This window comes from Suricata suricatta, chromosome X, assembly GCF_006229205.1.
Source record: "Suricata suricatta isolate VVHF042 chromosome X, meerkat_22Aug2017_6uvM2_HiC, whole genome shotgun sequence".
NCBI lineage: Eukaryota > Metazoa > Chordata > Mammalia > Carnivora > Herpestidae > Suricata > Suricata suricatta.
In genome coordinates this window covers 36,814,066-36,838,753 of record NC_043717.1, presented here as the reverse complement: position 1 = coordinate 36,838,753, position 24,688 = coordinate 36,814,066, and the positions used below count along the sequence as shown (strand labels likewise).

The 24,688-nt window shown below is 42.6% G+C and overlaps 1 protein-coding gene across 1 annotated transcript; it reads left to right on the top strand.

The window, feature by feature from the left end:
• Positions 1–10,985: 10,985 nt before the first annotated feature.
• On the top strand, positions 10,986–24,253 carry FUNDC1 (FUN14 domain containing 1). Its single transcript, XM_029930054.1, has 5 exons — positions 10,986–11,173; positions 11,877–12,033; positions 15,746–15,821; positions 20,662–20,790; positions 23,615–24,253. Exons 1-5 carry the CDS (start codon positions 11,146–11,148, stop codon positions 23,690–23,692), a joined length of 468 nt encoding a protein of 155 aa, XP_029785914.1. The 5' UTR covers positions 10,986–11,145; the 3' UTR covers positions 23,693–24,253.
• The last annotated feature ends 435 nt before the right edge of the window (positions 24,254–24,688 follow it).

The window sequence follows — 24,688 nt, the reverse complement described above, 5'->3', positions numbered from 1 at the left end:
TTCCTTCATTTCCATAACTATTCATTGACTGTTGGACCCTTTCCATTTTCCCCTATTGTTTCCATTCCTTTTCACTATGAAAACAAAACAAAACAAGGCAATAATCATGTAATGAATATCTTTAAGCATAGAAGCTCCTTATGCAGTCTTTGGTTTTGATGTTTGGATTTTCTTTTTGAACTTTTGAGTGCGATCACTGAGGCAAAGGACATGGGCATTTTTAAGACTGAACACACGCTGCTAAAATTTGTAGCTATTTACACTCTGATAAGCTTGCGCGTGCAGTATCTACCATACTTCGCTCATCAGCAATTGATTATCTCAGGCCTCCGAAAGGTCACGTAAGAGCATTTTAAGTCACGGAAATGTGGGGTGCGTGGGTTCCATTGTGTTGGGATTGAGGCACGAGGATGCCATTTACACAAGGAATTTTGCACAAGTCTCCTCCCTCTTGGAATGCTGATATAATCTTCTGAGGATTAGATTTCTTTGCATCATGGCCCAGGTGTCTTGTGGGCATTAATGACTACAAGTATCCCACCCACCCTGCAAAAAACACTTCTGGAGAATTCGAATGGTGAACATCTATAAGCGTGAGGGTGATAGTGATCAAGGCCTAGTGGCTTAAAACAAATACTAATAGTCTTTAAGTAAAATTAGCAGAAAGGTTAAGAGACATCAAATTATAGTTGACGCCTAAACAACGTGTGGGTTAGGGCCACCGAGCCCTCACACAGTCGAAAATCTGTGTATAACTTGACTTCCCCCAAACTTAACTGCCTAATGTTGACCAGAAGTCTAATAAACAGTTTATCAGCACATATTTTATATGTTATATGTACTATATACTGTATTTTTTAAATGTTTATTCTTCAGAAAGAAAGAGAGAGAGAGAGAGAGAGAGAGAGAGCACACAAGTGGGGAGGGAAGGGGGACAGAGGATCCGAAGCAGGCTCCGCACCGACAGCAGACAGCCCGATGCAGGGATCGAACTCATGAACCTTGAGACCATGACCTGAGCGGAAGTTGGACGCTTACCCGACTGAGCCACCCAGGCGCCCCTATACTGTATTATTACCATAAAGTAAGCTGGAGAAAAGAAAATATTATTAAGCAAATCATGAGGAAGAGAAAATACATGTATACTTACTATACTGTATTTATCAGAAAAAAATATCCATGTATAAATGGATCCATGCCGTTCAAACCTGTGGTGTTCAAGGGTCACTTGTAAAGGGTTAGCCTTGCCATCGAACAGGAAGAATAGGTGAAGGTGTTCAATTCCAGATGCTGAGAAAGCTTGGGTAGGGTGAGCTGCAAAGCTCTTCAACTGAGTTGGACACAGGAAGGTCGCTTTACTTACCAATACTGCTTAGCCCCCAAGGCTAAATTTCATTTTTTTATCTTATTATTTTTTAATGTTTATTCATTTTTGAGAGAGACTGAGAAAGAGAAAGGAGGGGGGAAGAGACAGAGAGAGAGAGAGAGAGAGAGAGAGAGAGGGAGGGAATCCAAAGCAGGCTCCAGGCTCTGAGCTGTCAGCACAGAGCCAAATGCGGGGCTCGAACTCGCAAGATCATGACCTGAGCTAAAGTCAGCCACTTAACCAGTTGAGCCACCCAGGCGCCCCCAAGGTTAAATTTCCAAGCTAGGGGCTGAAGTTCTTGCTTCTGTGTCTGTGATCTTCCCTTCCCCAACCCCAGCCCCTTGTTGATAGCAGAATCCTCTCCATTTGGGTCTCAATTTCAAGGCCAAACCAGTCTGAATGGGACGTGTGTCATTCAAACTTCTGGTAAGTTCTTTGGGATCCCAAGACACACGGAGTGGGTAGTGGCTGAGGAACTGCATTCGTCTGCCTGGACTGCCATAAGAAAATACCACAGATCTGGGTGTATAGAAATTTATTTTCTCATGGTTCTAGAGGCTGAAAGTCCAAGATCAAGGTGGCGTCAGGCTCGGTTTCTGGTGAAAGCTCTTTTCCTGGCTTGTGGATGACTACCTTGGTGGTGGTGGTGGCCACTCTCTGGTGTTTCTTTCCCTTCTTATATGGACACCAGTGCTATCAAATTAGGGCCCTGCCCCTAGAATCTCATTTAACCTAGTTGCATCCTGAAAAGCCCCATCTCCAAGTATAGTCACATTGGGGGTTAGGATTTCAACATATGAATTTGACAACCTAATTCAGTCCCTAACAGCAACATTAGGAAGGTACCTTGTAGCTCTAAGATTCTCACTAATATTGATAGTTTGGGTAGGAATGTGGAGAAAATCAGAACTCTCTATGGGATATGACATATACAATTGGGGGTTGGAAGAAAGTTTAGAACCCTAATACTTATTTTGTAGTAAAGGAAAGACCAAAAGGCTTAGAAGACATGTCTAAGTTAAATTTGGGATTTAATTCATTGTACTCCCAGTAGATTGTTGATTATACATGTCAGGCTTGATGCCCTTTATATTTCTTTGCTTAGACTGATTACAATCTGTGTGCAGCTGTTTTACTTTCTTGTTGTCAGTCCACGAAGACCAATGTCTTACCCATCTTGTTGATTGAACTATCACTCCCCTGCTCTCACTCTGGCTCTGTCTCTCTGTCTCTTTCAAAAATAAATAAACATTAAAAAAATATTCTTTCTCTCTGCCCCTCCTCCACTCACTCACTCTCTCTTTCTCTCAAAAAAAAATATAAATGTTCTCTTAAAAATACGAGGAGTTCCTGGGTGGCTCAGTTGGTTAAACGTGACTCTTGGTTTTAGGTCAGGTCATGATCCCACAGTTTATGGGATCAAGTCCTAAGTCAGCTTCTGTCTTGACAGCAGGGAGCCTGCCTAGGAGTCTCTCTCTCCCTTCTCTGCTCTCTCTCTCAAAATAAATACATAAACTTTAATTTTTTATGTTTATTTTTGAAAGAGAAAGAGAGAGACAGCGCAAGTGGGGGAAAGGCAGAGAGAGAGGGAGACACAGAGTCTGAAGCAGGCTCCAGGGTCCAAGATGTCAGCACAGAGCCCAATGCAGGGCTCAAACTCTTGGGCCGTGAGAGATCATGACCTGAACTGAAGTCAGACGCCCAACTGACTGAGCCACCCAGGTGCCCCACAAATACATAAACTTTAAAAAAGTAAATATTCATTATGTGCCATGCAGTAAGCTCTCTCCACGCTTAATTTTATCACCTTATTTTCATAACAATTTCATAATAAATAATCTCTCTGACTTTTTTAGAGGAGGAACCTGAAGCTCAGGAAGGCTGAAATGTTTTCCGAAGATGAAGTTAGGAAGGACAGAGCTGGAATCTGAACCCAGATTCGGCTGACCTCAAAGTTCATTCAAAACGTTTACTCAAAATGCTAAACTATTTGCTTCAAATTCAACACAAGGATCATAAGGAAGGGAGAGAGGTCTTTGGGGGATGTGGAGAAAAACCCGTGTGTAAGTTACTTTTTAGATGTTTCTTAAAGAATGGCTGCATGCTGCCTGGCAAAAAAGGGAGCCATTGCTTTCAGGGAGAGAAAGAGCATGGATCATGCCCAGAAGGTTGGAAAAAGCAATGTGTATTCAGAAAACAAGTTCAGTAGACGTAGAAGAGGAAGAAACTTGGAGCAAGTAGCAGCTGGAGGCCAGAGGGGGAGGGGCAGAGAGAGAGGAGGCACAGAATCCAAAGAGGCTCCAGTCTCCCAGTTGTCAGCACAGAGTCAGACGCGGGGCTCAAACTCACGAACCACGAGATCTTGACCTGTGCGGAAGCGAGATCATGACCTGAGTGGAAGTTGGATGCTTAACTGACTGAGCCACGCAGGCACCCTAATTTTTACATTTTAACTTTACCTTTTTTAAAAAAAATAAGCTCTAGGTCAAACATGGGGTTCAAACTCATGGCCCTGAGATCAAGAGTCACATGCTATATGGACTGAGACAATCAAGTGTCCGATTTTTACATCCTTATTTTTTCGTTTATTTTATTTTTTAAGTTTATTTATTTCTTTTGAGAGAGAGAACGAACAGGAGAGGAGCAAAAAGAGAGGAAGAGAGAGAATCCCAGCAGCCTCTATGTTGGCAGTGCAGAGCTAGATATGGGGCTCGAACTCATGAACTGTGAGATCATACAGCCTGAGCCCAAATCAAGAGTCAGATGCTTAACTGGCACCCCGAGTTTTACATTTTTAAAGGATTGTTTACAACGTAAAAATGTATATGTGACAAAGATGATACATGACTAGCAAAGCCGAAATTTTGAGTATCTGGCCTTCTGCAGAAAAAGTTTGCCAACACCAACTGCGTGTCTTGAGGAGTTTAGACTGTGTTGTTATCTGTTATGTTATGCAATTGTTGTTGCACACATATAAGTAGAGAAGGGATATACTCAGATTTAGGTGTTAGAAGGACAGCTCTACTGACAGGTTGGATTGGGGTCGGATTGGGAGAGGCATCAAAATACAGGAAGAAGCCAGCTGAGAGGTGAGTGCGGTGGTCCAAAGAATGGCCTTAGAGAACATCAAGGAGAGGATGGATGCCACAGCTTAGGTGATCCAAATATAGGAAAAGCAAATGCTGAACTGCGGGAGAAAAGAGAAAGGCAAAGGAGAGTGACTCTGAATTTGTTGTAGATATTCCGCTGGGTAGCTTCAAAGATAGTGTGTTTTAGACTAGGTGGATTTGTAGATCATTCAAAATGCAGGGGCGCCAGGGTGGCTCAGTTGGTTAGGCATCCAACTTTGGCTCAGGTCATGAGCTCACGGCTTGTGAGATTGAGTCCGTCTTCCTGCTGACAGCTCAGAGCCTGCTTCGGATTCTGTGTCTCCCTCTCTCTCTCTGCCCCTCCCCTGCTCGTACTCTGCCTCTGTCTTTCAAAAATAAACATTTAAAATTATTAATTAAAAAATGCAGATATCTAGTATCGAATGACCATTGCAGCCAAATGGGGGAGATTAGATTGCCCAGGGATGCTATTTTACTGGTGGTAGTTTTGTCTGTTTTTTGTTTTTCCCGATTCTGACGACATTGTTTTTAATAAATGAGGTTTCCAAAGACAAAGAAAAAAATGTGGAGATCAGGAAAGAATAGTTTCATTATAACTTCATTATGGATTAAATAGAAAATGTTCTCAGGGCGCCTGGATGGCTCAGTCAGTTGTGTCTGACTCTTGATTTCAGCTCAGGTCCTGCTCTCATGATTCATGGGTTTGAGCCCCGCATTGGGCTCTATACTTGCAATGCGGAGCTTGCTTGGGATTCTCTGTCTCCCTCTCTCTCTCTCTGCCCTTCACCTGCTCACTCTCTGTCCTTCAAAATAAGTAAATAAAAAGAAAAGAAAATGTTCTCAATTTCAAATAAGTCGCTAATGAACTTTTGAAACGCTATTGAAAAGCCAGGAACTGTGTCGAGTAGGAAATTGCTGTGGTTGAGGTCAAGAAGGCTGTTTCCTTCTTTTTCCTTTACGGTTTTGATGGTTTCCTGTCTCACATTGAGATCCTTCATCCATTTTGAGTTTCTTTTTGTGTATGGTGTAAGAAAGCGGTCCAGTTTCATTTTTCTGCATGTTGCTGTCCAGTTCTCCCAGCACCACCTGCTAAAGAGGCTGTCTTTTCCCCATTAGATACTCTTTCGTGCTTCATAAATATTAATTGACCATACATTTGTGGGTTCAGTTCTGGGTTCTCTATTCTATTCCATTGGTCTATGTGTCTGGTTTTGTGCCAATACCATACTGTCTTGATGATGACAGCTTTGTAGTAGAGGCTGAAGTCTGGGATTGTGATGCCTCCCATTTTGGTTATTTTCTTCAATATTATTTTGGCTATTCGGGGTCTTTCATGGTTCCATACAAATTTGAGGATAGTTTGTTCTAGCTTTGAGAAGAATGCTGGTGCAACTTTGATGGGGATTAAATTGAATGTGTAGATTGCTTTGGGTAATAATGACATTTTCACAATGTTTATTCTTCCGATCCATGAGCATGGAATGTTTTTCCATTTCATTGTGTCTTCTTCAATTTCTTTCATGAGTTTTCTATAGTTTTCATCGTACGGGTCTTTTATATCTTTGGTTAGGTATATTCCTAGGTATTTTATGGTTATTCGACACATCCCCAAAGGCAAGGGAATCAAGAGCAAAAATGAACTATTGGGATCTCATCAAGACAAAAAGCTTCTGCACTGCAAAGGAAACAAGAAAACTAATAGGCAACCGACGGAATGGGAAAAGATAGTTGCAAATGACATATCAGATAAAGGGCTAGTATCCAAAATATACAAGGAACTCGCCAAACTCCACACCTGAAAAACGAATAATCCAGTGAAGAAATGGGCAGAAGACATGAACAGACACTTCTCCAAAGAGGACATCCAGATGGCCAACAGACATATGAAATGATGCTCAGCGTCACTCATCATCAGGAAAATACAAATCAAAACCACACTGAGATACCACCTCATGTTGGTCAGAGTGGCTAAAATGAACACATCAAGAGACTACAGATGCTTTCGAGGATGTGGAGAAACAGGCACTCCTCCTACACTGTTGGTGGGAAGTAAACTGGTGCAGCTGCTCTGAAAATCAGTGTGGAGCTTCCTCAAAAAATTGACAATAGAACTCCCCTATGACCCAGCAATAGCACTGCTAGGGATCTACCCAAGGGATTCAGAAGTGTCGATGCATAAGGGCACATGTACTCCAATGTTTATAGCGGCACTGTCAACGATAGCCAAATCATGGAAAGAGCCTAAATGTCCATCAACTGATGAATGGATCAAGAAGATGTGGTTTATCTATCTATATCTATATCTATATCTATATATACACAATGGAGTACTACATGGCAATGAGAAACAATGAAATCTGGCAATTCGTAGCAATGTGGTTGGACCTTGAGGGTGTCATGCTAAGCAAAATAAGTCAGGTGGAGAAGGACAGAGACCATGGTTTCACTCATAAGTATAACAGGAGAAACCTAACAGAGGACCATGGGGAGGGGAAGGGGGGACAAGAGTTAGGGAGGGGGAGGGAGGCAAATCATGAGACTCTTGAATACTGAAAACAAACTGAGGGCTGAAGGAGGAGAGGGGAAACAAAAGGGGGGTAATGGACATGGAGGAGGGCACTTGTGGGGAAGAGCACTGGGTGTTATATGGAAATCAACTTGACAATAAACTATAAAAAATAAAATAAAAATAAAAATAAAAGAAGAGCTGGGAACTACCCAAATTATGTTTTGGTATAGTTGTAGATAGGCTATCAGTGTCCGCAATGAAAATGTTTATTAGAGCAGACTAAAAAAAAAAAAAATACACTCTTTAAAATGGGAATTTAAAAAAAAAACTACCCCCTTCATCCCATCAGGAGCATTATAGCGCCTTTAAAAAGTCTGTGTATACAACTCACACATTAAACCATTTGTCGTTGGCCAACAAAATGACAGCTTTTTCGCTAATGGGAAGAAAAACCTCACACTAGAAAAATATGTTCTACAAGCAAATTTCTTAAGGTAATGAATGGCAAGGGTATATATCACTGCAAGAAAGAAGGGAAGCACATTAAAAAGTTCCTTTTCATCCCTCAAGGGCTTTGGAGAAATGATTGCCTTTTAATTTACCTGTGGATATATTTTGGATACAAAGGTCTACTCTTTGGCATCTTTTCTTTTTTCTAAGTTTATTTATTTATATTGAGGGGGGAGGGGCAGAGAGAGAGGGAGATGGAGAATCCGAGGCTTGATTCCAAGCTTGGAGATCCCGAACTTGATGCCAGGCTTGAACCCACTAACTGTGAGATCAGGGCCTGAGCCGAAGTCGAGTCAGAAGCTCAACCTACTGAGCCACCCAGGTGACCCAACTCTTTGGCATTTTAAGGGCAATGTTTTGTTTCCATTTTCTCTCTAATTTCTCCATAACCATTTGATTCTAATTGCTTTAGTGTTTATTTATTTTTGAAGGAGACAGAGAGACAGAGAGGGCGAGCAGGGGAGAATCAGAGAGAGGGAGACACAGAATCCGAAGCAAGCTCCAAGCTGTCACTACAGAATTGGACATGGGCTTGAACTCGCAAACCATGAGATCATGACCTGAGCCAAAGTCAGATCCTTAACCGACTGAGCCATCCAGGCGCCCCATAAACATTTGATTCTAAATACCTCAGTGCCTTAACGGGAAAATGGCTTCTTTCTGTAGTTGGCAGATGTTGCTAGAACTTTGTGAAAGTGTCACTTGGACGTCAGTGGCCCAGTCAATCTTCTATTTTGCTCTTCCAATTTTTAATTTTTCTTTCTCTTTTTTCCATTCTCTTCTTTCAAGGACCCCTCATTTGCGATGTCTCCATTTGTTAGCACCTCATTAGGAGAGGATGGGCAATGGAGAGGGAGCGAGGGAGAGGGTGTATGAACTCAGATCTGTTAATTTTTGGAAAAATACGTCAGAGAGGACATCTGAAGAAAGAAAGCCTTAAAGTTTTGTTTCTGAAAAGTGGGATCTTACACAAAGTAACTGTCTTTGAAGGCTAACATCTCCAGCCAGTCTTACAATTGAATTTTGGGAGCCACAGGCTGAGGAGAATGAACCTTTGTGTTTAAAGCACCAGGATTTGGGGGCTCCTGGGGGGCTCAGTCAGTTAAGCATCTTGATTTTATGATCTTAGGTTTTGTGAGTTCAACATAGTTTATGAATTCCAGCCCCTGTCAGTGTGGAGCCTGCTTGGGACTCTCTCCCCTTCTCTCTTTGACTCTCCCACCCTTCTGTCTCTCTTTTTCTCAAAATAAATAAATAAACAAACTTTTTTAAAAAGGCTCATTTTCCTTTAAAAAAATAAAGCACCAGGATTTGAAAAGCTAAGTGCAATTATGCAAGTCAATATTTTAAGTAATGCAATCGAATGGGAAGGAGAAATTTCCCTCTTTCCCCCTAGGCTGCTTCCAGCTGGTTTAAGAATTAATTTCCTGGGGCGCCTGGGTGGCTCAGTCGGTTAAGCCTCTGACTTCGACTCAGGTTATGATCTCACGGTTCCTGGGTTCGAGCCCCGCATCGAGCTCTGTGCTGACAGCTTGGAGCCTGAATCCTGCTTCGGATTCTGTGTCTCCCTCTCTCTCTGCCTCTCCCTTACTCATGCTCTGTTTCTCTCTGTCTCAATAATAAATGAACATAAAAATTTTTTTTAAAAAGAATGAAATTCCTATGAGACGGGTGAACAGGAGGGGAAACAGTTTAATTCCATGTGCACAGAGGTCCAATAATGAAATTGAGACCCTCAAGAAATGACCAAGGTAGGCAGTTTTGATACATTTTAGACAAAGACAATAATTTCATGAGGAATTGACAGGATTAAAAAAATGGGTGTTTGGGAGCTTTCGTTAGCAAGGGATTCTTTTTTTTTTGAGAGACAGAGAGAGGCAGCTCCAGCAGGGGAGGGTCAGAGAGAGAGGAAGACACAGAATCTGAAGCAGGCTCCAGGCTCTGAGCTGTCAGCACAGAGCCCGACAGGGGACTGGAACCCACGAACCGTGAGATCATGACCTGAGCTGAAGCCAGACGCTTTACCCTAGTGAGGGATTCTAAACAGAATTCAGGCTGACGTAATAGATTAGGAAAAAGAATAAGATTTGTTTCTACAGCTTTCTCGGCTTTAAAGTTCCTATCTCTAGTGATAAGGATGTCTTTTTACTTCTTAGCATAGGGAAGGTAGTTTTCACATGGGAGATTTGTTTCCCGTTTTCAGGGGGACAGAGGAAGGACTGAGTGTCCTTTCACCATTGTTATCTGGGTAGCTTCTGTTCAAAATAATCAATATGCCATTGTGGTATATTTTGGGGCAGCCCGTCCCGGGCTCCCACACGACCTCTACCAGAATTCCTTGCTTTCCCATTAAAACGAATAAGGAGAGGGGTTTTTTTAAGTTGTACAGCACGTGCAGGTGCAATACAAGTTCAAAACAAGTTTAGGGACTGGTTTATGTGAACCTGAGTTAGCTGCTTGGTGATCAACACGGTTTTCATTCTACTGAATCCAGTGGGGCTTCTGGGGGAAGAGCTTGACCTCGGTCCTCTTTCAGATTTAAATAATAAAAATGATGCTTGAAAAACTATGTCCTCTTGAATATGGTGTCAGGCCAATGCCTAGGCCCTTCCTTTCCTTCCCTTGGGTTCCTGGCAGGAAACATGTGGACAGGGAGGGGATAAACAGGTTCCAGTTCCCAGCAGCAGCAAGTTAGAAAAAATTTCCATCTGTTGATGTGCCCTCGCCTCCTCACTGAAGTGTGGTTTGAAAAAGGGCTTTTCTTATTGTAAAACCCTATTCTCTCCGGTCAAACTGGACCCTAAAATACCAACCATTGTTTCACTCTCCCACTCCTATTCTGGTAAATAATTAAAGGTTGAGCAACTGGGCCATGGAAAGACCCTAAGAATGTAACTCAATAACGAACTCTGTGACCTAAAGTTTAACTCGTTTTTCAAGATTCTGTTAAGCAGCCCCACCCTTTTAATCAGACCTGGCCAAGGCAAAGTCCAAGGTGAGGTTAAAGTCACCTAGCCCCTAGACAACTAGACATCTTAGGTGTCTAACTATGATTGGTCATTTTAAAAGGCTAAGAACTTTAAAATGATAGGTTCCCGCCAAAACTAACATTTGTGTATTACAATGCAATTGGCTATAATGAAATGCTGTAAATTGTAATTGGTTAACTACATGGTGATCCAGGTGACTCGCACTGGGGGAAAAAAGTCTAACATTATCTCCTTTTAAAAGCCTTTTTTCTCACTCGCCCGCATTCTCGGAGTGTTGAGAACGCCAAGCTGGGTTCCCCTGAGGCCGCCTCTCCTCCAGCCCTGGGGCCCTTTAAGACAAAATTACAGAATTTAGTTACTGAAACTCTAGGAGGGGTGGGGGTGGGGTAGGAAACCAGGGGTGCGGAGGGCAACGCACTACAACTCCCACAAGTCCTGGCGCGGGGCTAGTCTCCCTCCCTCAACCCACCCGCCGATGAGCCCTGCGCTTGCGCGGAAGATCCTGCGCTGAGAGGAGGGGCGGGGACCGGACAACGCTCCTGGAGGGGGAGCAGGAAAAAAGAGACCATAGACTTTCACCTGGGCCTAGAACGTCTCTTAAAGTACTGGGGAGACGCGGGCGGGCGGGGACCACCTTCAGAGCTGGCCGCCGGCGGTATCATGGCGACCCGGAATGCCCCTCCCCAAGGTGAGCGGCCGGGACCCGGAGTAGTATCTAAGACGCGGCTCACAGCTCTCGACCTTGCTCCCGGGGGCGCCTCCTCTGTCCCCTGCCCCACGGCTCCTGGGGTCCTGTTTTTTGGTGGCACCCCTTTTGAACTAGACTCCCTCCCCTCCCGGCGGGGAGCGACCCCCGTCCCTAACACAGCCCCACCTCCTGCCTCACCTTCACCTCTGGCCCTTCGTTTCCATCTTCAAACGTGGTTTTGGCCTTGACCGAAGTGCTTTCATCCTGCCAGGCCCCTAACCGGTTCGGGCAGGCGAGGACTCCACCCCGCCCCCCGCCCCCGTTTCTCCCACGGATGAAACTGGATCTAGCTCTGGCCCTGACCTTACTGAGATTTGGGGGTGACCCTTCATGCTGTGAAACTCTGACCTCACCTTATGGCCATCGTGGGCGTGAGGGCGCGGGGGGGGGGGGGCGACCCCTCACTTCCGTGTAACTGCGACGTGGCTCCAGCTCGGGCCCCTAGGCCGGTTCCCGGGCCTTTGGAAAGGAGATGCTGGGCCCTTTTGGAAAGGGATTGGCTGTAACAAACTAAGGTTTCCGTCTGGGCATTTTTAGCCTTCGGCCAACGCTGGCAGTGAGTTCTGACAGCTGAACACCGTACGGGACGTTTCTGACTTTGGGTCGCTTCTAAATTTCTTTTTTTCCATTTTGTATTTTGAAGAGTATGAAAGCGATGACGAGTCATACGAAGTGTTGGACTTAACTGAGTATGCAAGAAGACACCATTGGTGGAATCGCGTGTTTGGCCACAGTTCCGGACCTATGGTTGAAAAATACTCAGTAGCCACCCAGATTGTAATGGGTGGAGTGACTGGCTGGTGAGAACTACATCTTCTTCATTAAATTTCACGGGCGGCCTCCCCGGCTGCCCTTTTGTAAACAAGCCAGTTACTGTGCACATTCAATGGCTCTACACGGCTAATCCCGGAAGAGCCCTACCTTGGGGCTTTTCTCTGTGACGTGATTGGTGTGATGGACATGCAGGAGACTCAGTGTTTGGTGTTCGTGACCGCTTCCCCATGCCCGCCACGCTGCCTCTGTTCCCTCCCATCCCGTCCTTTGATTCTTTCTGTATTTTCCACCTCCTCAGATTTAGCAAATGTAGTGCATCCGATTCGATGATAGTGGCTAAAAGGGAAGAAACATATAAGGGTTAATTACATGTAAATAATTTTTACTTTGTCGATGCTAACAACTGGAAAAACCTTTGAGGTGTCCCGCAGTGGGACCGGTGTCCAGGATCGTCAGGCCTGTAAGAGAGCCGTGGAGAATCCTCGGTGAAAATTGATTATGATACAGATGGTCCTGTGGATGCTCAGTGGGCTAATTTGGATTATTATAATACTTTGAAGAAGAGTCGGAATTAAACCGGGTCTTCCTTGGAATTACAGGACTGATTGTGTATTCCGTAATAATATTGTGGAATGCATTTAGGAGGAGCAGTTAATAAGCATTAACCTAACTACCCAGTTAACGTTTTAGACTGCATGATTACATAATTGCCTCTGTAGATCAAGTTGTTCCTCTTGGAACAAAAGATTAGCCAGATAACGAGGATCAAACAAGTATGACCCATTATTTTGAAAATGCTCAGGACCGTGGAGAATGTGTGTCGTTGGCAGGGATGCTTAGCTTGTGAGTAATCATTTTTTTCTCAGATTCTAAGTTAAATTTATCTTACATGAAAGACGTCCGCATTTAAACTTGGTAAGTACGACATTTTGTGATTTGAGATGTACACGTACCTTGAAACAACAGCTCACTCTTTTTACTCCATTTTGTAAATGCAGTTTTGTGGTAGAAACCTGCATCGTGGAGATTCTGGGGTGCGGAGTTGCAGTATTTATTCATGTGTACTTATTAATGCTGCTAATGAAAAGCCCTGCAATTAGAAGAGAGATGCCTGGTCAGGGCCCTGATTATTCAGTTATTTCTCCACAGATGGTTTATACCTTTACCTCCTATAATAGACCCTCTGGTCCTCTGCTCAGCTTAGCTCACAGTTTGGGGCAATGGGTGATTGGTTAATGTGAGTATGGGCCTCAAAGCCCCATCTTAAAAGGGACTAAAAAATAATTGAGCGGTAGAATTATCACATCATTGTGTGCTTTCTCCTCGTAGGCCAGACTCTGTGAGAAGCCCCATAATTGGCAGAAGTTTGCCCGGATGTCCTAGGGCCAGAGCAGGGGGAGTTAGTAGCTGTGTTTTCGTGGCTCGTGCCATCTAGCAAAGGCTAGACGTGCTTGTGGGACACGGTCCCTGGGTTGTAGGTGTGACTTGGCTGCTTCTTGCCCCCTCCGCTCCTTTGTCAGAGCCTTTGTGGCTGAGTCCCCTACCGAGGGCCACGGTCTTCATAGTAATTACCTGTTTGGATTACAGCCAGCATCGGCCCAGGGGCTGTTCGGTTGGACTCCAATATTACTCAGGTGGTTTGTGGCAATGACTTTGGATTCAGAATAGTAAACTGTTACAATTTTCTGAAGGGACAAAACTGTTGTACTGCTGTGGCATGCGTTAATGAGGAGCGGTTAATAAGTATTGATCTAAGCAGTTAATGTTTCTGGCCACTTCAGGACGTGGCATGGGAGGCTAAGGCAAGTGTAGACAGAGGTTTTCGATGGTAAGAAATACCAGGATGGGTGTTTGCTAGGAGAGACGGGAGGCTTGAAGACTAGTCACAGGGCCCTTAGTGTGGTCTGGAAGCAAGGCAGTGATGACACTGAGAACGGAAATAAGACAGTCAAATGGTGTTCTGGAGATAGTGTGTATAGAATTGGCAACCAGCGGGTCCCTGAAAGTGAGGAAGAAGCCAGAGTCCGAGACGAACAGGAAGGGGAAAACCTGGGGCCGGGGGGGACCTTAGCAACAGTGGATTTTGGTTGGAAAGCAGATTTTTGCCTTGGATCATTCGAATATCTGCTAGAGAAGCCCCTGGAAATGTAAAATGTCCATTTGTGAAGGTATATTCGTTTCCTAGGGCTACTGTATCAAAGTACCACAACTCAGTGGCTTGGAAATCAAAGAAACGTATTCTCTCACAGGTCTGGAGGCTAGAAGTCTGAAAGGTGTCAACCCAGTTGGTTCCTTCTTGGAGGCTCAGAGGGAAAATCTGCTCCTTGCTTCTCTCCTAGCTTCCACTGGTTGCCAGCCTGGTTGCATTCCTGGGCTTGCAGACATAGCACTCCAATCTCTAGCTGCGTCATCACATGGCTGTCTTCCCTGGGTGTGTCTCTGTGACACGTCAGATGAAGTCATCCTGGATCTTGGGCCCACCGTATTTCAGTGTGGCCTCAGCCTCCCTAATTATATCCTCATTGACCCTTAATCCAAATAAGGTCACATTCTGAGCTCCTGGGAAGGAGGTGAATTTGGGCGTGGGAGGAGAGGGCACTCTTGAACCCAGTTCAGGAGGCTAGAGTTAGAAATCTGGGCTTTGTTTATAGTAGGATGGATCTGGAATACCGAAGGCAGTATGAGCTCCCCAAAGGAGAGAATTGATCAGAAAAGAAGTATGGGCTGACATTCTTACAGGATATGTGGACAAAATAGGTTTAATCTGGAGATAGATAGACATCAGTATATATGTAGGTAAGGAAGCCATGAGAGGGGAGCTTGGGTGGCCCAGTTGGTTAAGCATCCGACTTTGGCTCAGGTCATAATATCACGGTTTGTGGGTTCAAGCCCCGCATTGGGCTCTGTTCTGGCAGCTCAGAGCCTGGAGCCTGCTTTGGATTCTGTGCTTCCCTCTCTTTGCCCTTCCCCTTCTTGCACCCTATCTCTCTAAAAAATAAATAAGCATAAAAAAAATGAAGAAACCATGAGAAATGTAGGCTTAAGTGTAGTCCTAAAGTTGGAACTTCAGCTGGACCTTAAAGGATGGAAACGCTTTAAATGAGCAGAGCTAGGGAGAAACCCCTAGCAGCAGGGAGATTAATAGCTTGAGCAATGGCGATAATCTGTTTGGAACCTAAGGGGATTAGAGCAAGAAGTGTTCGGTAGAGTGGGGGATGGCCAGGTGTACGGGACACCTTGACTGCATTAAAACAAAAAAATTCCTTTCTTATGGGGAATTTCAAATTCTACAAATGTAGAAGGAAGAGCACAAAGAGACCCCAAGTACTCAACATTGTTTCAGTAGCCAGTCTTTTTTCCTATAAACTCCCCTCCTCTTCTCTCCATCCCCGATTTGGAAGCATATCACAGTTTAGATAGTGCACTTTTTTTCTTTTTAAGTAAGCTCTAGGCCCAAGGTGGGTCTCGAACTCACAACCCTGAGATCAGCAGTTGCATGCTCGACCCACTGCGCCAGCCAGGCACGCTGTATTATGTGCTTTTGACTTGCCTGTATAACGAGGGAAACATGGAGGGTTTCTGAGCAGGTAAGGGATATGATCAAAAGAAATGGGAAGACATTAAGATTTTATTAGGGAGAAAAAAAGATTTTATCAGGAAAGCAATGAAAAGGAGATGAGGGAGAGAGTTTGGGACATCACAGGTTGTTCTCATCTATTGTCATTTCTTTCATTAAAGGTGTGCTGGATTTTTGTTCCAGAAGGTTGGAAAGCTTGCCGCAACCGCAGTGGGTGGTGGCTTTCTTCTTCTTCAGGTATGTCCAAGCCTTGGGTTCTTGGCCTCCGCTTACATATGTAGCCCTTCGGAACTGTGAAGGTCAAGTTTAGCCATTTCATTCCTGTCCTTTTTAATAGATGGTGGAGGGGGGTTTCTTTTAGGTATTAGTTTATGGGAAACTGAAAATGGGTTTTGAAAGCTGACATTTGTCATTCTGTAACCATAGTTTGATCCCAGCTAAAAAGATCCCCATTAAAAAAAGCAACTATCCGAGTGTGAGATGCCTCATTTTTTTTTTATTACTTACCCAAATTTCCCTTGAAGCAAAATAAACATTTCATCCATAATATAACCTCATCTTGACCATTTTAATCATATATTTAAAGTTCAGACAGTATATAAAATTCAGAAGGTCTCTTTCTTCTCCCCATTTCCTAGCCATGCAATTTTCCTTCCCAGAGGAAATTGCTGTTAGCAATTTCTAACTTGTTTTTTTAAAACTAGGGGACCATAATAATCTAGAAAGTGGAAAATCGGGTTTTAAAAATCATCCGTAATCCTATTTCTGAAACTGGGGGATTTGAAATTTTAGTTTTTGTTCATGTTCCTCCAAGCATAAGGTTTAAAAATGCTTTGCAGTTAGAGGATGTTTATCAGGATATTTTCTGGCATTCATGTCTGTTTGGCATATATTTTTCCAAAAATACCATTCTCTGAAGATCAAATATAGTAAATCCCAAAACTGAAAATCTCTGGGAATGAATGTTAGCAATAATTTTAAAGATACAGAGGACTATCAGCTGTACCAGGTTTTAAAATGATAGATATTCATAGCAGCCAACATCTGACTTGAACACAAAAGCCATTGATCATATAATAACCAGTGTCATTGCCCGAAGTGCAAAGGGACTGCGTTCGTATGTGTTAAGCATAGATTTTGAATTGTTTACTAAACAGCTATTTGTGTGTGTGTGTGTGTGTGTGTGTGTGTGTGTGAGAGAGAGAGAGAGAGAGAGAGAGAGAGAGATTTTTCTCTAAACAGCTTTTAAAATATATATTTCTGTCTATCAGTGGCATTATTAGGAGTAATTGCCTATTGTGGTGGGAGGTAAAAAGGAATATGGTTAATATCTAAACTTAGGCCTTTGGATGAATACGCCGGCATGTGTACAGAAGGCAATTGTACTTGGGCTGACTTTGACTTGTGTTTGTGTAGAATCAAGAACGTATTTAATTCGACAGCTCTTTCAGTTGTCATTTCTGTTTAAGGGAAAAGGGTACTGAACTGAAGCAGAGTTTCCCGGAAACGTTCACAGAATAAAGAGAATTAATACGTTTCAGTCCACGTGGTCACTTTTTCGGAAGTCCATTTCAGTCCACTCGACAGACCCCCGTCAGGTCCACATTTTGCCCTTGCTGCCTTCTGCTTCTCTGTGCCTCGTCCACAGTCTTTGAGGTCACTAAGCAGAAGACTGTGGGACCTGTCTGCATCGAACCAGCTTTTCCCAAAAACACGACTCACCTTGAAAACTCCATAGAAAGAAACCGAAAGGAAATCAGAGTAATACAGGACTTCTGGGCTAATTGCCTATTGTTCTTTAGGCCTGCTTCCATATTTTCGTTACCTTTTACTTATATGTAGGGGCGCCTGTGTGGCTCAATCGGTTGATTGTCCGACTTTGGCTCATGTCACGATCTCATGGTTCCTGAGTTCGAGCCCCGCATCGGGCTGGCTGCTGTCAGCACAGAACCCGCTTTAGATCCTCTGTCCCCACCCCCCCACCCCGTTTGCATACACCTGCGTGCTCTCTCTTTCTCTCTCTGAAAAAGAAAGAAACCTTTAAAAAAAGATAAAAAGAGATACTTATGGGCTTAGAACTTTAAGCTTTTCTAGTCACTCAGTGTTAAGTGTATTCCAGTTATTTATCACAGTGCTATCTTAAAATAGTGGCATGCAAATCTATCCAACTTAATTTTTTTTTTTTGCAGTTGTTTATGTGCTCCTAATTCAAAGGGTCAGATACACGTACAAGACTCGTTATAGGGTAGAGTAACTCCCCGCCTCCCTCACCGCCCACCCTCCCCATTTTTCCCTTCCTTGATGCAACCGCTTCAACTCTTAGCTGATTCTTAAGGTAGTTACTTGCTTTTTCCTAGGCAAGTTAATTGGATACTTCTTGATCTCTCGGTTTGAGGTACTGACCGGCGGCTTCCTGCTAGGGAATATGAGAATTTAACTATCATTAATTGAACTTTCCTTGCCCACCGTCCCCCCCAGTCTCACACACTTGCCTGCTTTATGTTCTTCTGGGCCTCCCACCCACCCCTGCATCATCTGAGTGTTGTTCTTTCATAATCGTGTTTGATCATTACCTGGAGTTCACTGAGCTTGAATCTGTAAATGTGTGTGTTTAACCATATTTGGGAAGGTTTTGACCTCTGTTTCTTTCTTTTAAATGTTCATTTTTTTTTAAATGTTCATTTACTTTTGAGAGGGGAGAGAAGAGGGAGTATGCGTGGGGAGGGGCAGAAAGGGAGGGAGAGATTATGACTCTGATTATGTACATATTAGGCTTTTTGATAATGTCCTAGGTTTTGTTCATTTATTTCTTCCATCTTTTTTTCAAACTGTAGAATTTCTAGTGATCTAGCTTCATGTCCACTGACTCTTTGTCCTAGCATCTGCTTTCTGCCATCCGGTCTCTCCAATAAATATAGTTCTGATATTGTGTTTTCTAATTCTAGAATTCTCATTTGGTTCTTTTTAGGTTTTCTGTATCTCTGGTGAGATTCCTTATCTTTTCATTGCTTACAAGCACAGTTTCCTTTACCTCATCAAGCATAGTTCTAATAGCTGGTCTAAAGTCCTGATAATTCCAGGGGCGCCTGGGTGGCTCAGTCGGTTAAGCGTCCGGCTTCAACTCAGGTCAAGATCTCACAGTTCGTGGGTTCGAGCCCCGCATCGGGCTCTGTGCTGACAGCTAGCTCAGAGCATGGAACCTGCTTCAGATTCTGTGTCTCCCTCTCTCTCTGACCCTCCCCTGCTCGCGCTGTCTCTGTCTCTCAAAAATAAAATAAAAACCATTAAAAAAAAAAAATAAAGTCCTGATAATTCCAGTAGCTGGTTCATCTTGAGATTCGCATCTGTCCATTTTCTTTTGAGACTAGGCCACATTTTCTTGTTTTGTCCCATGTCCAGAAAGTTTGCAGTTGATCCTGGGTATTGGGAACGTCCTGCCATGGAAACTCTGGATTCTGTTTTAGTCCTCTGAAGAGTATTGACATTTTGCTTTGAGCAGACACTTGACTTGGTTAGACTCAAATGGCAAACTGTCTCACCTGAGGCGGGTAGCCACTCAGATCTCAGTTCTGTCCTGTTAGCCTTGGCCAGATTGCACGGCTCCGCCTTATGAATGGGTGGTTCAAGACTTGGATAGAGTTTACCCATAGAATTTGCGCCCTCCCCCCCCCCCCATCTAGGTCTCTCGTCTCTGGCAGTTGTCAGTTGTTATTGTCGTAGACTCTGGCGTTTGGTTCTTTGGTCCAGAAAGGTGGCATGTTTTCAATTAGTTTAGCCACCGTGCGCATGTGCACCCTGCCGTCAGGGTACAAGCAGAAAAACAGGCAGCTCCCCTTACATCGTTGCTTTCCTGCAAGTTTCAACTCCCTTTGAAACCCGCTTGCTCCTGTTAATTCTGGAGCCCGTGTACTCCCACCAGGGTTTAGAGTTGCTGTGTACGGGAGGGTCCCAAAGGCTCACCATCACCTCCTCGCCTGTGACCCAATTGGTGTCTCAGGTACCGTCAGGAGAAGCTCACACTTGCCATTGGATTTGATCACCCCTCTTTGGCCGAGGCTGGAGGTTGAAGTGTAATAGGTCAATAAATCCAGGAAGACACGGTGACAAATTAATTCTTCTATGGACTCATTCGCAGTGAAAATAGAACTTAATATTCCCATTCAACCTACTTAGATAAAATCAGATAGTTTTATTATTTGAAGTATTTTATTTGTGGTTCAGAGTCACGTGATGCCTTACAAGCTCACAAAGAAAGCATAAGCTTGAGAAGTGATTTATAACCGTATACATGGCTTAACTGCTTACCGCTCTTGTGATTCTTTCTATTTTGATTTTATTATTTGGACAGACTAATTTATGATACTGGCTTCCACACTGTGCTATTGTATGTAGTGTCTCCATAGTACCATATGAGGGGTTTTCTCATAATTAATATGTATTCGGCTATGGTTTTATTACAAGGAATTATGGCGTGAAACTTGTAGAGAGCATATTTCTTTTGTATTCCACTTTCAAAAGAGATTACCAGAAAGTATGCTTAATTTAAGTAGAGTCAGAGGTGGTAAAGAGCCGTTAATCAAGCTACTGTAGATTTTAGTGACCTAATAACTGATTGGCTTCTGATCCCTTATAATTAAAGGTCTATTTAATTAAAGGGTACTTTTTTATTAGCTCTATAATTTAGGTAGTTTCTATGTCTTTTTAGCTAATTCTCAAATTCTAAAAGGTACAATAGAATTATAGTACAGTTCTAGTACAGTGTTTGGACTCTTTTCCCATCATGTAGTATACGTTTCTTAACATAGTGTTCATCACATCTAAATAATTAATTACACTTAATATCTTTTTTCCCTTATGGACCCAGAGCTCTCTGAGGGTGGGGACTTAATTTCTCCCTTGTTCTTGACTATAATTACAATGCTTAGCACATAGGCATTTATTAAATGAGTAAATTGTGTTATCTTACCTATATGTCTCATAGATGTCTGGAAATCTAAATGTCAATATATTCCTGGGTAATAGAGTTGTCAACAGCCTAGCTGGTTTAGAATGAACCATTTTTATTCTCTTTTTGCAGGTTGCCAGTCACAGTGGCTATGTGCAGATTGACTGGAAGAGAGTTGAAAAAGATGTAAACAAAGCAAAAAGACAGATTAAGAAACGAGCAAATAAGGCAGCACCTGAAATCAACAATATAATTGAAGAAGTAAGACAATGTACATTTTTGACTCCTTTTTTTTTCTTCATGGGTTTTTGTTAGCAGACAATGTGACTAGTGATTATCTTTCAAAAAAGTTGATGGGGTGCCTGGGTGGCTAAGTCAGTTAAGCATCCGACTTCAGCTCAGGTCATGATCTCACGGTTCGTGGGTTTGAGTCCTGCATCAGGCTCTGTGCCGACAGCTCAGAGCCTGGAGCCTGTCTTCAGATCCTGTGACTCCTTCTCTCTCTGACCCTCCCCTGCTCACGCTGTCTCTCTCTCAAAAATAAATAAAAACATTAAAAAAAAAAGTTGGTGCTTTTGGGCATGTCTAGAATGTTAAGTCAGAACTGTTGGGATCAAGCCACCATTTCAGTCAGTCATTATTGGGGTGCCTGGATGGTTCCGTTGGAAGAGCCCGTGACTCTGGATCCTCAGGGTCATGAGTTCAAGCCTCACGTTGGATGTAGAGATGACTTAAAGAAAAAAAAATCTTTTTTTTTTTTTTTAGTACTTAACATAGTTTTTCCTGCCCCTGTCCCACCTACCTTGATCTGCATGTAAAAGCTGGTAACATCACCCTTCCAGACGTTTTCCTCCAGTTTTACACAAATGTGTACATGTGTAGACAAGGTGTGGTAAAACAAAAATACCTGTCTTTTTTACGAGGTGGAATATACTGAAAAGTTATATATTTCGTTAATAGTTTTAGTAATGTTTTTATGTGTATTTTGTCTTCTTATACTCTGTTTAGAATTGAATTGAATATTCTTTGCCTTCGTTTCTGTTCTGTTCTCTAATACCCCCAACATTTTATTTTGAAAAATTTCAGACCAGTTGAAAAGTTGAAGGACTTTTCAAATACCCTTTGTTGAAGCACAAATACCCTTCACCTCTTTACCAAATCATTTTACAATATTTGCTTTTTCTCTGTGGGTGTGTATGGGGGAATTACCCTTTTTTTTAATATAGTTTAATGTCAAATTGGTTTCCATGTAACACCCAGTGCTTCTCCCCACAAGTGCCCCCCACCGTGACCATCACCCCTCCCCCTTCAGCCCTCGGTTTGTTTTCAGTATTCAAGAGTCTCTCGTGATATGCTCCCTCTCTCTCCCCAACTCTCTTTCCCCCTTCTTCTCCCCATGGTCCTCTGTTAGGTTTCTCCTGTTAGACCTATGAGTGCAAACATATGGTATCTGTCCTTCTCTGCCTGACTTATTTTGCTTGGCATGACACCCTCAAGAAATGCTGATGCATAGGGGCACATGTACCCCAATGTTCATAGCAGCACTGTCAACAATAGCCAAAACATGGAAAGAGTCTAAATGTCCATCACCTGATGAGTGGATCAAGAAGATGTGGTATATATACACAATGGAGTACTACATGGCAATGAGGAAGAATGAAATCTGGCCATTCGTAGGAAAGTGGATGGACCTCGAGGGTGTCATGCTAAGGGACTTACTTTTTTTTGCGTAATTATTTAGTACATCATTACTCTTCACTCTTAAATATTCAGCATGTGTCTTCTAAGAGATAGATATTCTCTTATACAACTACAGTTACCCTATTTTTAACAGGATGCAGTATTTCCTAATATATAGTCCATGTTAAAATTTTTCCACAACATATCTGTTATACATTTTTCCCCCAGTCAAGAATTATATACTGCATGTGGTCGTGTCTGTGACGTCTCCTTTGGTCTTCTTAAACAGTCCCCTCATCTGTGGGGTTCCCCCCGCCCCCCGTCTTTCATGACACTGACATTTTTGAAGCATCTAGGCAGAATATGCCACAGTCTGGCTTTGTCTAATTGCTTTTTCATGTTTTTTTTGGGAGGAGGTTAAACATTTTATCAGGGTGATGTTTTTTTGATCCTCATACCTTTCTTCTTGCTGGCTAAGTGGACTGTTAATGAAAATCATTGTGCCTGCTGTGGGCATTTATGAGATCTGTGCTAATACCTTGCATTCATTTGTGTCTGCCCTATAGCTTCTTGTTCTCTGTGAGATTTTGTGAGATTTTGGCTGCCGATATACCTATGATCTCAGTAGCCAAGAAGCTTACTGCATCTGGCCAGGGCGCTATGCTCCTGCAGATTGTAGTGGGCAGCCCTGGCATCTTGCATGGTGCTTGGCACCGGCAGCATTAGGTGTAGAAGCATTTATGCCAAATAGTTATTGGATTGGGGAAAACAGCTGTGAAAACATTACTTAGCACCAGATCCAATGATTAAGAGTGGTTTGTGCGTGTGTGTGGTTTTTTTTTTTAATTTGTATCGTTTTTTTCCTTTTTCTTATTGTGGCAAAATATGCATAACATAAAATCGACCATTTTAACTATATTTATTTAGCTATATATATGGGTTGTTGTTTTTTTTTTTAAGTAGGCTCCGTGCCCAGCATGTTGACCAAAGCAGGGCTTGAACTCACGACCTGGAGATCAAGACCTCAGCTAAGATCAAGAGTCAGCTGCTTAACTGACAGAGCCACCTAGGCGCCCCCATTTTAACTATTTTAAAATTCACAATTTAGTAGCATTAAGTGCATTCGCACTACTCTGCAAACATTACCACTATCCATGTGTAGAACTTTTTCATCATTGCAAACGGAAACTCTTACCATTAAGCAATAAATCCCATAAGTAACCCCTCTCCCCAGCCCTTGGTAGCCTCTGGCCTACTTTCGGTCATGATGCATTTCGCTATTCATATTAAGTGGAATCGTACAGCGTTTTGCCTTTTCTGTTGATTCCACTTAGCGTAGCGTTTTCAAGGTTCGTCCATGTTGTGGGACAATTAAGAGTCTTCTTTGTTTAATCTTCTGTTTCAGGCAACAGAATTTATCAAACAGAACATTGTGATATCCAGTGGCTTTGTGGGAGGCTTTTTGCTCGGCCTGGCATCTTAAGGAGATGAATGTTCTATCAGAGTGGCATCACCTTTAAGAAGAGAATGGTGGCAACAAGGTGGCTTGTCAACATTACTCACCATCAGATTCTCCAGGGCAGCAAGAGACAGCTAGGTGGACACTACCAAACTCCCGACTTAGTGTTTTGCCATTGACGTTTGGCAAACTAGTATCCGCTGTAAAAACAACCTGTATGGTATGTGTACAGTAGTATTCCTGAGCAAAACATGGCTTTCATTTATTTTTTTTAAATTTACATTTGTTTTTAAATTAGCCTATAAAACATCCCCCCTTGGATGTAGATATCTAGAGAAAAAAATACTGTGCTGGATCTACTCCCCAGTGAAATATTATCCTTATTTTATTTAAATAAGATGTTCTTCATTTCGCTTTGTAGTATATTGCCAGTAATTAAAAATTTGTATCATAGCTTTCACATTCAGTTTGGCTTTTTTCTTTATAAAGATATGTTTGCAGTAAACCGAAAAACTGTAATGCCGTTTCGTGGAAGGATTTAGAAGTAATAGAATTATTAAAGATATTAAACAGATTTAATGCCAATTTTTAGGTGGTGGTTTCTGCAATTCTTACTTTGCTTCTATAATAAATATAATAAACAGTTTCAAGGAAGGCTCTTCTAAGGAAATACTCATGTCTGAAAGTCTTTTTTTTTTTTTTTTTTGATGTCTGTAGTTGTAAAAATTTCTTGTATATAAGCTTTCTAAATTAATTTATTTATCCTGGCGGCCCAGACAGAACTAATTATCTTGAAGGAACATGTAGTTGGGTCACTGATTCATTTTATTAACCTTGAGTGAACCTCCTTTTTCATTTCCAAAAATCCTAATTATTATTTTGGCCCCTTCTTCACAAAGAGGTAAAAATCCCTTTAAAATACTTCGTAGTATGGTATGAATTTACGATTTGAAGAACGTTGATTTTCCATGTCATTAAGACGTTGTAAGTTGAAGAGAATTTTCTCTCCCAGCTAGTCTG

What these genes read in the sequence shown, in the direction of transcription:
- FUNDC1 (XM_029930054.1), top strand. Translation starts at nt 11,146, where the DNA reads ATGGCGACCCGGAATGCCCCTCCCCAAG. An exon ending in CCGGAATGCCCCTCCCCAAG is followed by an intron (nt 11,174 to 11,876) that starts GTGAGCGGCCGG and finishes TGTATTTTGAAG; the next exon opens with AGTATGAAAGCGATGACGAG. An exon ending in GTGGCTTTCTTCTTCTTCAG is followed by an intron (nt 15,822 to 20,661) that starts GTATGTCCAAGC and finishes CTCTTTTTGCAG; the next exon opens with GTTGCCAGTCACAGTGGCTA.